Raw genomic sequence first — 15,997 nt, forward strand, 5'->3', positions numbered from 1 at the left:
ATCTTAAAAAAGAAAAGAAATAGATTTCCAGTATGAAGGGGACACACAATCCATCTCAAGTTGAAGTCAAAGGAGACAATCTCTCTTTCAAAGCTGTAATTTTGGGTCTATAGGTGCAAACCTGAAATGCAGTCCTCAGGGCCTTTGTAACCACTCCTGTGACTCTGAACATATCACAGTTATCCCTGGGAGGACTCCCTGCTGCTGCTCTGCCTCCCCCAACAAAGTCATTCACATAAGAGCCACTGTGATCTTTACAAAATAATATCACAAAATAGTGAATAATCAAACTAATAGTCACCATGTCCTCCTCTCCTCTGCTTTAAGATTCTGATGCTTCCCACTGTACTTCCTATAGCTACACAAGCCCAATACCATTTGGCCCCTTCCAGGGCTCTCACCTTACTTACTTACTACCCACTTCCCTTGCCCACTGAGCTCCAGCTCCACAGATCCCCTTCCTATTCCTCCTATACATGAAGCTCAAATCAGCCTCCAGGTCTCTGGACTTGCTGTACTTTCTTTCCCCACATTTTGAAAGGTTGATTTCTTTATACCATTTGGGTCCCTGCTTGAATGTCCTTATCTCACTACCCTAAGATGCTACCACTTGAATATAAGTTCCATAAAGGCAGGAACTTGTGCTGCTCCATCCCCCACCTCCTCCCATGTGTGCCACAGTGCCTGGTACCTAGTATGCACACTCCACCCTTGGCGAGCAGATAACTAAAAACAAAATAAAATAGGCAAATCTTTAAGAGAAAGAGAGTAAGACTGTTGCCCGGAGCTGGATGCATAGCAGGGAATATAGAGTGACTGCTAATGGATATAGCTTCTTCTGGGGGCGAAGGAGAGTTTTGGAATTAGGTATGAGAGATGAACTGACGATGTTCTGTGAATATACAAAATATCACTGAACTGCACACTTTAAGTGGGGGAATTGTATGGTGTGGGAATTATATCTCAAACAATCTGGTAAAAAAATTTTTTAGAAAGAAAAATATAGAATGAAAAAAGAGAAGAGAGAGAGAAGGAAGAATGGGAGGGAGGAGGGAGGGGAGTAGTAGTTAAGGTTCAGGTTAATAACTGTCCTCTATGGGAAACTGACAAAAGCTATGAATACCCTCAATCCCCTAAAACTCATGTAATCGATCCTTTTGGTTTCTATGAACTGTTTTTGTTTAAAAAAAAAAAAAAAAAAAGACAGAGACTTCCGGCAAGATGGAGGACTAGGTGGACGCACCGTACCTCCTCGTACAACCAAGATTAGAAAACCAATAATTTACAACAATAATTTACTATCAGAATAACACCCAGATCCGACAGAGGATTTATCTGAATGGAAGTCGGGCAGCCAAGAAGTTGAAGTAGACGCGTTCATCCGGACTGGTAGGAGAAGACTAGCCGGGCGGGCGCGGGGCTGGCTCGGGTCGGCGCCGCGCGGAGGTTGGGGGAAGGTTGGGGGAAGGTTGGCGAAATCGGCGCAAACGCCATCCGGGGGCGCAAAAGCCATCCGGGGACGCAAGAAGGCAGCGGTGATCCCTGAGTACGCAAGCTGCGGCTGGCAGACCCAGAGGGGCAGCGATTGTGGACCAGGGCAGAACTTGCGGCCCAGAAGCCCAGAAAAGGGTCTGAGTCCAGAGGAACGGAACTATCACCATTGTTTTCTCCCGCCATGCTCCCGCTCCTGCCCCGCCCCCACATATAACGTCATAATCTAGCGACTGGGGTGCCCAGCCCCGGTGAACACCTAAGGCTCCGCCACCCACCGTAACAAGAGCAACCAGACCGGGGGAAAAAAAGGAGAGACGGGGAAAAAAAAAAAATATGTTTTCAACAGAGCAGATCAGTCCCCCGGGACTCATCCTTTTGAGCGACCAAGAATTAGCCAATCTATCAGATGCGCAGTTCAAAACACTGGTGATCAGAAAGCTCACGGAACTGGTGGATTTTGGATGAAATTTAGATGAAAGAATGCAGATTACCATAAAACAGATGCAGGAAGACACGCGGAGGAGAGCCAATAGTGAAAGGAAGGAATATGAGTCTCCAAACAATACAGTGGACCAGAAGGAAGATAGAATCAACCAAGCAGGAAAGCATGATGAAATAAGAATTCAAAAAATTGAGGAAAAGATTAAGAGCATCCGAGACACCTTTAAACGTTCCAATATCCGAATTATAGGGGTACCAGAATCAGAAGGGGAAAAGCAACAGATTGAGCACATATTTGAACAAATAATAAAGGAGAACTTCCCCAATCTGGCAAAGGGAACAGTCTTCCAAGAAATCCAAGAAGCTCAGAGAGCCCCAAAGAAGTTGGACCCAAGAAGAAACACACCAAGGCACATCATCATTACATTAGCCAAGGTAAAAACAAAGGAGAGAATCCTAGAAGCAGCAAGAGGTAAGGGGACAGTCACCTACAAAGGAGTTCCCATCAGACTGTCAGCTGATTTCTCCAAAGAGACCTTACAGGCAAGAAGGGGCTGGAAAGAAATATTCCAAGTCATGAAAGACAAGGACCTACATCCCAGATTGCTCTATCCAGCAAAGCTCTCATTTAGAATGGAAGGGCAGATAAAGTGCTTCTCAGATAAGGTCAAGTTAAAGGAGTTCATCATCACCAAGCCCTTATTTTATGAAATGCTAAAGGGACTTATCTAAGAAAAGAAGATAAAGAAAAGACATGTATAGTAAAAGGACAGCAAACTCACAAATATTAACAACCACACCTAAAGCAAAACCAAAGCAACTAAGTAAACAATTAGAACAGGAACAGAACCACAGAAATGGAGGGCACATGGAGGGTTAGCAGCAGGGGGGTGGGAGGAGGAGAGAGGGGGAAAAGATATAGAGAATAAGTAGCATAGAATGCAGGTTGAAAATAGATAGGGGGAGGGCAAAATAGTACGGGAAATGTAGAAACTAAAGAACTCATAAGTATGACACATGGACATGAACTAAAGGGGGAAATGTGGGTGGGAGGGGGGTACAGGGTGGAGGGGAGAGAAGGGGGGAAATGGGACAACTGTAATAGCATAATCAATAAAATATATTAAAAAAAAAAAGACAGTTATTCTTTGAAGAAATCAAATGATCCCTCCATATGGAATAATAAGAACAAAGACTTTACAAATACCTTCCTTTGGAAGAAACAATTTCCCACAACATGAAGATTAAGAGCATAATTGAAAGGTCAAGTGATCATTCTGGTTTAAAGGATCTGAGGAGAATCACCTTTGCAAGACCAGCACGGTGGGCTCCTTTAGACTCCATGTATGCGAGGTACTTGTTGAACTCCCGGAATTCCTCCATGGAAGGTCTGAAGGTCATGATCTTACAGCTGGGATTCAGACGACTTTCTGCCTCTGCCACCTCCATGGTGGCTGGGGTGGTCTCTGCAGAGAGGAAGACATGGTCATCAGCAATGAATTATTAGTGTTAAGACTAGTGATCATTTCTCCCAAATGGCATGTAAAGCTCCTCCAGCATCATGTCTTTTATTTACTTACTATTCCCTTCTACCATCCTATTATCCCTCATCTCTTTCTGGACTGCTGGAGTGGGGGGTGGATACTGCCTCTAGTCATTCTTCCTCTCAAGTTCTTATTCTTGGCATTGAATCACTGACCTAATTATTATCATTGGCCACCTCAAAATCCTTCCTAGTAAGAATGAATTTTCTCACTTTGCAAGTGAGTGAAAGTGTTGTTCCTATGTACCAGTTCTGAAAGAGATTCTCTCATACACACACTTGTATAAAGGCCCAGTCTAGATTAAGTAGAAGATGGACAATGTTCAACATCCCCAGCACAGTTTACTCAGGTGTGCTTCCACTTGTCATCATTATTTCCTACAATAGCCAGTAACCAGGCTAAAGTACTGGAGACACAGAAAGAGAGGTAAGGTTTATCTTCACCATACAAGCTCACTGACTAGAGATCAAACAAACTGCAGTGCAAAACTGTGCACAGGAAGGAATAATTAATGCCACTCGGGTTACTAAAAAAGGGATAGAATTAAGACTTATAAGAAGGCACAAGAGTTTGCCAGATGACAGTAAGAACAGTCCTAGCAGCAGAAATATTTGGAACTATTGAGGGTATGGAGAAGGGAGATTAGTTTGTCTGGAGCTTAGAAAGAAAAGATTCTAGGGGATCAAAGTAGGAAAGTAGGCAGTAGGTTACATTACAAAAACACATACTTAATCTTTCCAGCAATAAATAGGTGATTCATCAACAAACATTTTTTGAACACCAGGCACAGGGAACTCAAAGGTGAATAAGAAGCACTGGTGTGCCTGCCACAGGAAGGAGTCCCACCCATCCCACTTTCAAATGCAGTAATATGTCTGGCATCCAACAGTTCAAACAAAAAATCCTCTCAAAACAAAGCTTTCCTTTCATCGTTTTTTAAAAAATAAATTTAATTTGCCTGGTAAAAAAGGCACTGAGAAATGAGGGATGGAGTAGATAAAGGGAAAACATGCAATGGGATAATAGTATGTTAAAACAGATCAGGATTACAAATAAAGTTGTAGTCACCATTCATTTAAGGTTTAAAAAGCATCTGTCTCACCAAGCACATGTGAGGAAAATGACCTACATCAAAATTAAATTCTGGCGCCTTCTCAGAATTTCTTTCTTTTTTTTTAAAGATTTTATTTATCTATCTTTAGAGAGGGAAGGGAGGGAGACAGAGAGAGAGGAAGAAACGTCAATGTGTGGTTGCTGGGGGTTATGGCCTGCAACCCAGGCATGTACCCTGCCTGGGAATCGAACCTGGGACACTTTGGTTTGCAGCCCACACTCAATCCACTGAGCTACGCCAGCCAGGGCCAGAATTTCTAATCTAAAGGAAATATATTAATACACAGCAGAAAATATCCTGTGTTCTCCCTGCCAATGGGAGAGAGCATGCAAAAGATAAAACCTTCCAGGCCACTTCCCCACCCACTTACACAGGTACACATGCCCAAACTCATGGGCTGCAGGATGGAAGTCTCACCTCTCTACAGATTATACATGACCTTTTAGAGGTGTCCAGATCAGGCCCTTGCATAACTATCATGGCCTTGCACCACAGCCTGCATTTACCTTGTGCTTCAGCAGTACTAATGGATTTGTGCTTCTCTGAACAAGTACAGCTCTCTATGCCTTTGCTCTAAAATTCCTCCTATTGAAGCATCCGTCACCTGTTTCCTTACCTGGCAAACTCCTTCCTGCCCACTGTCAAGATTCCCAGCCCTCTGGAGCAGGCTTGTATGATCCACCTGTGTATTTTTACCTTCCCTTCCTACATTCCTCTTATAGGATTGCCTGTTTCAATGTCTGGCATTTCTGAGCACACAATGAACTCTGAGCTTCTCAAAGAAAAAGCAGGCTATCCATCTCTTTAAACCCTAACATCCAGTCTGCAACCCAGCCTGGCCCACAGTAGCTGCTACAATAACAACTTGCTAACTAAATGAAGGAATAAAGACCAAAATGTTACTAAAATATTTACATAAAATAATACCAAATGCAGGGAAAAGGAAAACACTGGTCCCAAACACAGAAACATTACTTATAAAACAGATTCCAGACTGGTAAAGAATAATAGAATATACATATCTGAGCAGTGAGAAAGTAGACGTCCCCAGATTACCTTTAGAGAAACATTTGGTACAGGGAAGGCAGCCTTACTTTTCCTGTAGCCAAAAAATAACAGTGGTCTGCATATTTCTCTAAGCAGAGGAAGAAGTCACTACAGAAGGAACTAGAAATCCAGCCAGTCGCTCAACGAGTAGTTACAAATGCCAAAAAGCTGGGTAGGCACTCAGGAAGGAAAGAAACCAAATCCTAACAGTGTTGGAGCAAAGCAGACAATAAATAAGTGCTCTGAAGAAGAAACCCAGCTAAGGGGATAGAGCATAAGGAGGAGGGGGAGTTATTTTATACCAGGGAGGCATTTCAGAGGCCTAAAGGAAGGACTAAAGCATGTGGCTATCTGGATGAAGTACAGTATAGGCTGAGGCAAGAGTAAGAAGCCTCTGGGGCTCTTCAAAGGAATAGTAAAAAAAGTGAGTGTAACTGGAACTAGGTATAGCAAAGGAGAGAATGGTAAGAGAGGAGATGGGGGAAGGAGATGGGGATGAGAGAAGAGACCAGGAGAAACGGAGTTTGGTGTTTACTCTGCGTGAGAGGGCAAGTCATCTTGAGCCTCCCTTTCTTGTACATTCCCATTCTTGATACTCTAATATGCTCTATTCAAGGAGAAGACACTTCTTTCTAAGGAAACTGTTCTGGAGTATTTTCAGCAGAAAAGTGAGCAGGTTCATCACTCTAGCTGTTGTATCAAAAAAGGACACAGTTAGAAGCAAAGAGGAAATTTACACCAATCCAGGCAAGATAAAATGATGACATGGACTGGTGGTAAGCAGTGAAAAGTGGTCAGGTTAAAGATATATTCTGAACAAAATTTTCTGACAGAAGTGAGAGAAATAGGAATCAAGATTTTTGGTCTAAAAAACAGAACATTGGCTCTGACAAGAAACTGAAGCAATGAGACTAAGATATGCAGCAAATTACTAATAATCAGAATTAAACCTTAGCCCTTGACCTGGTTTGCTAACTGGTCTGTGAAATACGCTTTGCTTCTTCCTAATGTCACTACTTCCTTGATTATACAAAATGTTCTACCTGCCAATCAGATACATATTCTGAAGACCTAGTTAGTTTATCTTTAGATTATGTTTTAGACCTTGTCAATCTATAAAGTTCAGATTGAATCAATAAAAATTGTACAATCATCATAAAATTGAAAAGTTCAAAAAATTTTAAGTGTTAAAGCATCTAAAAATTTAATGATAATTTAACAACTCAAATCTCTGCTAATATGACAGGTAAAAAAATTCTGCTATTAAGCTTTATTTCTTTGATTATTGGTAATACTGATCACTTTTGAATATTTATAACCATTTTCATTTCATTTTGCCTACTTATTTTCTTTACACTTAAAAGGTAGTTTATTTTGTTCTTTAAGTTTTTCCTAGTACACATTTATCATTTCATTATTAAACTTAATAATGTTAGAATAAAATTCCCAGCAATCCTTCTTTGTTTTTCCTTTATTTTTCTGCACCAAGCAGAAAAGTAAATTTAAAATGTTCTTGCAATGTTTCCCAGTCAGAGAAGGGCTGTTACATTTTGCAAGAAGCTTCTGTATAATTTTCAGCTGAAAGTGATGTAATAATCATTTTTTTCAATGCTACACCTCTATAGAGACTGAGTCCCCAGTGAGTGACAACAGTATCTTTGTTATTTTGCTTCTATAGAGCTGGCCTCAATGTTTTTGAGACCTAAACCAAATAACCATATTTATATTAAGTACCCTAATAATTTTTTCCTTAATGAACTAAAGATCTTTTTCATTAAGTCTAGCACTAATTCAAACTTCTATAACTCTCCCATACTTCTTATCTGTAAATTTTACCTTATCATAAAGAAAAAATATCTATTCTCCTTACTCTTTATATACCTTTACTTGGCTGAAGCTTTTTCCTGCTAAATATAAATCTATGCCCTATATTGTTTTCCTTATACACAGTTTCTGTGAGTAAAAACTGATTGCTCTCATCCTATAAGTATTAGTTTCTAAGATGAGGCCTGCCTCAGAACTGGTCTGCACTGCTAACTGCCTTTGAAGAAACCATTTCTGGATCTGCTGTAGAGCGCAGCCCCCTGGGAGATGAAGCACTCATTGGGTAGACAGACGGTGCACTAGGCTAGGAAGAAAATGAACTAGGGCACAATTATCAGCTGTGCTAATGTTAAAAGAGAGCACTATTCCAGCCTCTTCCGTGATTCCTCTTGAAAATCAACCCAAACCCTAGAGGCCAGGACATCCTCTCCTGTCCTCACTCACTCCTCCATGCCTACACTGAAATTTTTAAATGGAACTGAGCACCAAGGCTCAGGCCAAGCAGGTGCTACTATCCTGCTCTACTCCAGTTCCCTGGGCTAAATTCACTGGAGGCAGAGCCTAGGCCACGCCTGACACAACTGGAAGCCTGGCCTTTGAGTTCCAAAACTTCAGCTCAACTAGTTGGGTCTCACAGAGAGTCAAAGAAGCATTTGCTTTCAGACTGCGTTGGCCAGGCATTGTTTTGGGTTGAATTGTGTTCCTCAAAAAGATATGCTGAAACCTAACCCCCCAATACCTATTAAAGTGACCCTATTTAGAAACAGAGTCTTTACAAATGTAAAGTAAAGATGAGTTCATACTCAGTTAGGGTGGACCCTAGTCCAGTATCGCTGGTGTCCTAAAAAGAGGAAAAGACAGACACAGTAAGAAGAACAATATGTGATGACAGAGGCAGACTAGACATATAGCTGCGAACCAAGGAATGCCAACAATCACAAGAAGCTGAGAAAAAGGCACAGAGCAAATTCTCCCCTACACCCTTTACAGAAAACATGAACCTATGACACACCTTGTCTTTGTCCTCCTAGTCTCCAAAACTGTAAGAGAATAAACTCTCATTTTAAGCCATACATTTTGTGCTAATTTGTTGCAGCAGCACTAGGAAACTAATGCAGGCATCTAGGGCCAGACTGGATGGAAAGATGTAGAATGAACATTCCCTACAACCCAGCTTTATCAACAGTAAAGCTCGTAATACTCTGAGACTTGTGTGCAAAAGGGAAGTGGCAGGCCACCTTGAAAACTCTACATTAGCCATAAGCGCACCTATTCAGATATTGAGCTACAAGAGGACATCTGGCTTTGAAGGCTGCCCCTTTTTGTCATCTCAGAAACCCATAGGCCTAGGGCTATAAGTTAAAAAGCAAGACAGCAAAGAAAAGTCCTTAGTCCACTGGTTGTTTTTGGCAGAGCCAGGCCTCACTAGGCTCTCAGAGACCTGGGCAGTTTTGCTGTATCCTTTTGGTCCCATTCACATCACCATTTCATCTTGCTTCACCAGCCTACACATACCAAGGGTAGAAATAGAAAGATGGGCTTAAAGAGATGATTCCTGGACAGAAGACCAAGGCAAAAATAAATAAATAAATCTATGCAAAAGTTTCTTTTAATGCAGTTGAGAGATTCTAGGATGGGTCCCAGGATAACGTTCCTAAGGAAAAATGATCCAAGTAAATATGTAATTTTCTCCATCAGTCTATGATGGCCTCTCTTATACTCTTGGTAAATGAGAGCAGGCAGAAGTCATCTTCCTGCACAAACTGAAGAAGTCTTCCTCTTCTCTTGTTCACCAAAGATCTGGCAAGATTAACAGGAATGTGGGCACACAGGCTGTCATCATCTCAAGTAAGCATGCAGAAGACAGTGTTGGAACCAACAAAATTACCCTGAGGATTCAATCCTGGTTTCACCCAGTATGCATCCTTTACTGGGTCAAACTATATCTAGGCCTGGACTGCAGTGGATCAGGAGAAGCATTTTTGTCTTACATGAAATGCTCAAAAACTAACTGATTCTAGATGCAAACATGCAACCTCCTCCAATGACTGATTACATATAACTTCTAATTTATTTCTGTCCACTTCAGCCTCAAGTCAATTTTCCAAACAGAGTCAAATTTTAATTACATCTCTCATTTCCTAGCTTTTCCTTTCTCTAGCTCTTTCACTACCTTAAGTGTCCAACAATAGAGGCCTGGTTGAATCAAGCTAGTTCTTCCAATACAGGACAGGCAACATCAAAGGAAGAAGGAAAATCTCCAAGTATAGATCTGGAGGGATTTCCAAATTATTCTCTTAAATTAATAAAGCAAAGTGTAGAACAGAGTTTATAATATTCTATTTTGTGTATAGAAACAAGACCAAAACCAACAAAAATGGTTACCTGCAAGGAAAAGAAGAGACAGGGAAGGAAGATATATTCACAAAACTTCTGTGAATATAACTCTACATATAGTTTGAACTCTGGAATCAATAAATGGTTTATAAAATTTTAAAACAAAATTTTAAAAGGCCTTAAAAACCAAAAAAAAAAAAACCCAAAAAAACCTAATCACAGTGTATTGTTAAGTCAGTGGCATAAGCAAACAAAGAAAGGAATTGTTTAAGGAACTTTGAATCATAGTATTTAGGCTGTAAATCCTAACAGGATATATTCTGAGGTAGAAAATTACTTTTAAATGTATGTAAAATTGCATTTAGTTGACAGATTGTTAGCAGTAATATTGGTATTGGGGTTTTTTTTAAAGATTTTATTTATTTATTTTTATAAAGAGGGGCAAGGAAGGCTACATAAAGAAAAATCAATGTGTGGTTGCCTCTCGAGCACCCTCTGCTGGGGACCTGGCCTGCAACCAAGGCATGTGCCCTGACTGGGAATCGAACCAACGACCCTTTGGTTCACAGGCCGGCACTCAATCCACTAAACCACACCAGCCATGGCGGTACTGAGGCGGCACTGGTGGTACTGGGGCTAAAAAAAAAACAAAACAATTATAGCAACTAATTAAAATATAGCAAATAAGTAATAATACTACAGTCGTTAGGTATCAAGAATTTCATTGTAAGTATAAAGAAATACTAATTTAAAATCCTTTGATTACATAAAAACTTCATTTTTCATTAGAATTTGAAATATCAATATAAACTCAATTTTTTTCTCTTAAAAATACTGTGTATCTCCAAGTACTGCCCACTTGAAAAAGGCACAGAAACAATAACAATAAAGTAGCAAACATTAGCCATTTGCACACAAGTTGTGGTCTCCAAATATTATATCTTAACAAGAAGAACCAGAGATCTTTGAAGAAAAGGCTAGTGCCAGGTGAGGGACAAGAAATGTGTAAGATAAGCCCTGGCTGCCATGGCTCAATAGATGTGAGCGCTGGCCTTCGAATCAAAAGGTCACTGGTTGATTTCTGGTGAAGGCACATGCCTTGGTGGCAGGCTGGGTCCCCAGTTGGGGGAATGCAAGAGGCTGCCAGTCAATGTTTCTCTCTCAAGTCGCTATTTCTCTCCCTGTCTTTCTCCCTCCTTTCTTCTCTATCTGAAAACAAATAAAATGGAGGGAGGGAGGGAGGAAAGGAGGAAGGGAGGGGGGAGGGGAGGGGAGGGAGATGAGCCCTAGCTGGTGTGGTTCAGTGAACTGAGTGCTAGCCTACAATCGGAAAGGTCGCAGGATCAATTCCCAGTAAGGGCACACTCCTGGGTTGCTGGTTGGGTCCCCAGCTTGGGGACACATGAGAGGCAACCAATGCACTTGATATAGCTTTCTGTATCTCTCATGCATTGTTTCTCTCCATCTCTCTCTCCCTTCCCCTCTTTCTAAAAATAAATAAAATATTTTTTTAAGAAAGAAAGGGATGTACAAGATGTGACTGAAACATGTTGTTCCAGAAAGCTTGCTTGGATAGCACTTCAAAACTAACATCAGTACAGAAAAAATTAGACTTCATGTGTCCCCTGATATGTTATACTGAGAAGGACACGACATCACTGAGAGGGCACATCACTTACAGGGCTATTCCTACCAAAAATGTACAGCCTAAATCTAATCATGAGGAAACCTAAGAAAAGGCCAAATTAAGTGGTAAGGCCAAATTACATTCTTAAAAGTAAGTGGTTTTTAAAAAAAGTGGTTTGTACTCTTCAAAAATGTCAAGGTCATGAAAGACAAAGAAAGAACAGTTCTTGATTTAAAAAGACTAATAATGTATTATGTGATTCCCAGATCCCGGACCAAGAAACAAAACAAAACAAAAAATTTCTTTTTTCTTTTGCTAAAGAATATTAGTGGGACAAATGTTGAAATTTGAATAAGATGTGTAGATTAGATAATAGTATTGTGTCTAGATTAATATTCTGATCTTGAGAATCACACTGTGGTTAGAAAATGTCCCTGTTTTTAGGAAATATGTGATGATATAGTTATAGGCAAAGGGGCATTATAGCTTTCAAATGATTCAGAAAACAATATGTGTGTACATACACACACACACACACACACACGGTAACAGGATAAAAGCAAGATCAAGAAAGTGATAGGCATGAAAAAAGGTTAACATTTGGAAAATGTAGATGAAGGGTATGGGGAACATCTTTGTATATTTTTGGCAAATTTTCTTAAGTCTGAATTTATATCAAAATAAAAGTTAAAACAACAACTAACGTGAGTCACATCAAAAGGACATAAGAATTTCATAGGAAAAAATAGCCTCGGTGGCCCCATACAGGGTATGAGAGCCTGACAGGGGAAATCCATGCAAGTGCAGCACTAGCAAGAGGAGACTGGATAATGCTGGCTGATAGCAGGAGTCAAGTTTCTCACTGTCAAAGGAAGGAACTTACAAATATAGAGAGGGAGGGAACTAGAGCTAACCTATGGTATTATTTGGGAATTTAGAGATATTGGTGTAAACTCATGATATGTGTATATATGTGTGTACATATGTGCATGTGTACATGTGTATGTATAGAAAATTCCTCAGCTGTGCCCACTGAGAGGTCTTGGGAGCAGTAACACACCAGTAGCAATAAGTTCTCAAATACGGGTTTCTAAACATCACTTTCCACTAAAAGGAACCAGGGCTTCTTGGATAAAAAGTGATTCCAGATCAGGGCAAGAAAAAGTACAAAGTAGGCCTAAAATATCTTGTTCAGAAAGTTTGAAAAAAATATTCAAGCCCTGACTGGAGAGGTTCAGGTTGACTGAGTGCCAGCCTGTGAACAAAAGGGCCTCTGGCTCAATTTCCAGTCAGGGCACATGCCTGGATTACAGACCTGGCCCCAGTAGCAAGAGCATGAGTAGCAAGCACACCTTGATGTTTCCCTCCTCTTTCGCCTTCCCTTTCCCTCTCTCTAAAAATAAATAAATAAAATCTTTTTAAAAATACTCAAAAAATGAGGAGGATAGAAGTACGTTAATAGTCAACCTGAAGGAGTCTTCATTGGCTAAATCTGGGGAAAATTGACTATCAAAACAAATACTGATAGTAATGAGCTATAATCAATTAAATAAAACAATAAAACTTGAGTCCATAATGAAATAACTATACTAAACAATACTTTTAAATCTATAAATCTATCTACAATAGTCCTTTTTAAACGAAGCATCAATAACCACTGGAATGCATCAACACATCACTCCAAATATTTATAAATGAAGAGAAGGAATTAAGCCTTTATCTTGATTTTCCTAAATAAACAGTATATTAGCGTAAGTGAAGAATTCATGGTGGAAAATTTTTTATAGAAAAAGTCCAGCAATTAAAAGCAGAAGAAAACAACAGAATTACATGATGACCATTTTTTTATAATACAATCCCTAAATAAAATAAAGAATCTAGGGAAACATCATCAATGGATGCTAAAATCATTAGGCAACAAGTTAACAGGAAGTTTTAAAATGGAGGAATCAGGCTCATTTTTAGTGGAATGAGCAAACATGATATGCAGCAATGGAAAATATATAGCATTCTCACCTTAAAAAGTAAATCAGAATCCAAACTGAATCATTAAATCCAACTCCTGGTTTTCAAGAAATACAGGAGTTACAGAAACAAAGTAAACACCACCACAAGAAAGCAATATGCAAATCCTGAGACAGTCTACATTTCACAAGTCAATGAAGAGAGTGGAAGGACTAGGGGGAGGGAGTTCAGCAAGGGTGAGAACAAGGAACTACTACAGGATAAAAGACACAATAGATATGAATAAAAACTACATGCAGCAATGACTGATCACCAGATATTTACATAGGAAAGCACTAGAATAATGCAAAAAGGAAAATCTTGCTCGCTTGGGCAGCACATACACTAAATCTAGATGGACACAGAGAAGATTAGCATGGTTCCTGTACAGGATGACATGCAAATTCGTGGAGCACTCGGTATTTTTTAAAAAATAAAAGTAAAAGAGCAACAGCTCAACTATAACAAAGTACTTTTAATATGCTTTATATGTACACACATACATATCTCTACTCTGCTATAAACCTGAGAATGTCCTCATTTAAAAGGCACAGAAAGACAAATATCGTATGATCTCACCTTTAAGGGAAACCTAATCAACAAAACAAACAAGCAAGCAAAATATAACCAGAGACACTGAAATCAAGAACAATCTGACAGTAACAAGAGGAGAGGTGGGAGGGGGTAATGGAAGTAATGGGGAGAAGGGTTTTCAGGAACAACTATAAAGGACACATGGACAAAACCAAGGGGGGCTGGAATCAGGGGAGGGAGGTAGGGATGGCTGATGGGGGGGAGTGGTGGGGAGGGTAGATGCAGACAACTGCACTTGAACAACAATAAAATATTTTTAAATGGCATAAATTAAAACATTGAACCTTTTAGATTCAACAGGAAAGGCTTTTTCTGTCTACCCTACTACTCTTTTTTTCATTTTATTTATTTACTTTTAGGAAGAGGATAAGGTAGAGAGGAAGAGCGGGAGAGAAACATCAATGAGAGACACATCTATCCCTTGCCTCTCGCATTCACCCAACCAGGCAGGAACCTGGCCTGCAACCCAGGCATGTGCCCTGACTGGGAACTGAACCAGTGACCTTTGGCTTTGTGGGACAACGACCAACCAACTGAGCCACTACAGTCAGGGCTGCCCTATTATTTTAGACTTGCAAAGTTCAGTGGCTGAATGTCAAAGTTCCTTTATCACTAATCAGATTACATTAAATAGGCAATTACAGTAGTGTACCTTTTCCCCAAGAGGCATGTTCCAAGACCCCTAGTGGATGCCTGAAACCGTGGATAGTACTAAAACCTATATATACAATTTTTGTCCTATACATATGTAATTAATCATAATTAAAGTTTAATTTATAAATTACACACAGTAAGAGATTAAAAATAATAATCATAAAATAGAACAATTATAACAATATATTATAATAAAAGTTATTTGAATGTGATCTCTTTCTTTAAATATCTTATTGTACTGTATGGATAGTGTAGATACACTGGATAAAGGAATGATTCACATCCTGGGTGGGACAGAGTGGGATGGCAAGAGATTTCATTATGCTACCCAGAACAGTGCACAACTTAAAACTTGTAAATTGTCTTTTTCAGGAATTTTCCATTTAATATTTTCAGACCATGGTTGACCATGGGTAAAAAACCACAGACAGCCATAGAGGATGACTACTGTATTACACTATTTTTTTAAAGATTTTATTTATTTTTAGAGAACTGGGGAGGGAAAGAGAAAGAGAGGGAAAGAAACATGGATGTGTGACAGAGACATGGATCAGCTGCCTCTGACACACACCCCACTGGGGACCTGGCCCATAACCCAGGCATGTGCCCTGACTAGGAATCAAACCTGTGCCCTTTCGGTTCACAGGTCGCCACTCAATCCACTGAGCCACACCAGCTGGGGTACGCCTACTGTATTAGAAAATGGAGGGGAGACAATTCTATTCAATCATGGCATGTGCAACACTATAACCACCTATTTATTAGAAATCTTATCTTTTTCCTTGAGATAAAGTTTTCATTCACCTCTTAACAATACATTGACCAGCAAGCATGTTGATTAATTAAGCCATGACCAAATCCTTAGGTTGAAGCACCCATCTAAACAAAAGTTCACTGTAACAGATGACAGTTACTCTGCATCCTAGCAATTAAACTACACTGACATCAAAGTGGCCAGTGTAGTTTACCCCCTTACAACGTAACAGATTTGCTAAGACAAAGAAAAATGGCCCAAATGAAAGAAAAGATCAAACCTCCAGAAAAGGAACTAAGTGACAAAGAGGTAGCCAACATGTCAGATGCAGATTTCAAAACACTAGTAATCAGGATGCTCACAGAAATGGTTGTGTACACATGCAAAATAGAGGAAAAAGTGAAGGCTATACCAAGTGAAATAAAGGAAAATATACAGGGAACCAACAGTGAAGGGAAGAAAAATGGGACTCAAATCCATGATCTGGAACACAAGAAAGTAATAAACATTCAACTGGAACAGAAAGAAAAAACAAGAATTTAAATAGATAAGGAGAGCCTGGC

The 15,997-nt window shown here is 39.8% G+C and overlaps 1 protein-coding gene and 1 non-coding gene across 7 annotated transcripts in view; one reads left to right on the forward strand and one right to left on the reverse strand.

Annotated features, from left to right (window-relative positions):
• The window catches only part of KDM4C (lysine demethylase 4C), a 383,617-nt gene that overhangs the window by 337,281 nt on the left and 30,339 nt on the right, over nt 1-15,997 (reverse strand). For 4 of the 6 annotated variants that reach the window (XR_004902186.1, XM_036021648.1, XM_036021647.1 and 1 more), the window contains exon 1: nt 3,241-3,431. Coding sequence is in view for 5 of the 6 variants with exons in the window: in XM_036021648.1 (XP_035877541.1) it covers nt 3,241-3,384 (144 nt within the window). In the remaining variant the exon portion in view is untranslated. Of the gene's footprint in view, nt 1-3,240; nt 3,432-15,997 lie in introns of those variants that run through there. The other 2 variants (XM_036021651.1, XM_028507295.2) reach the window with 1 other exon arrangement.
• On the forward strand, nt 13,754-13,859 carry LOC114514045. Its single transcript, XR_003685899.1, has one exon. It is a non-coding gene; the product is annotated as a U6 spliceosomal RNA (small nuclear RNA).

This window comes from Phyllostomus discolor, chromosome 3, assembly GCF_004126475.2.
Source record: "Phyllostomus discolor isolate MPI-MPIP mPhyDis1 chromosome 3, mPhyDis1.pri.v3, whole genome shotgun sequence".
NCBI classification, from domain to species: domain Eukaryota; kingdom Metazoa; phylum Chordata; class Mammalia; order Chiroptera; family Phyllostomidae; genus Phyllostomus; species Phyllostomus discolor.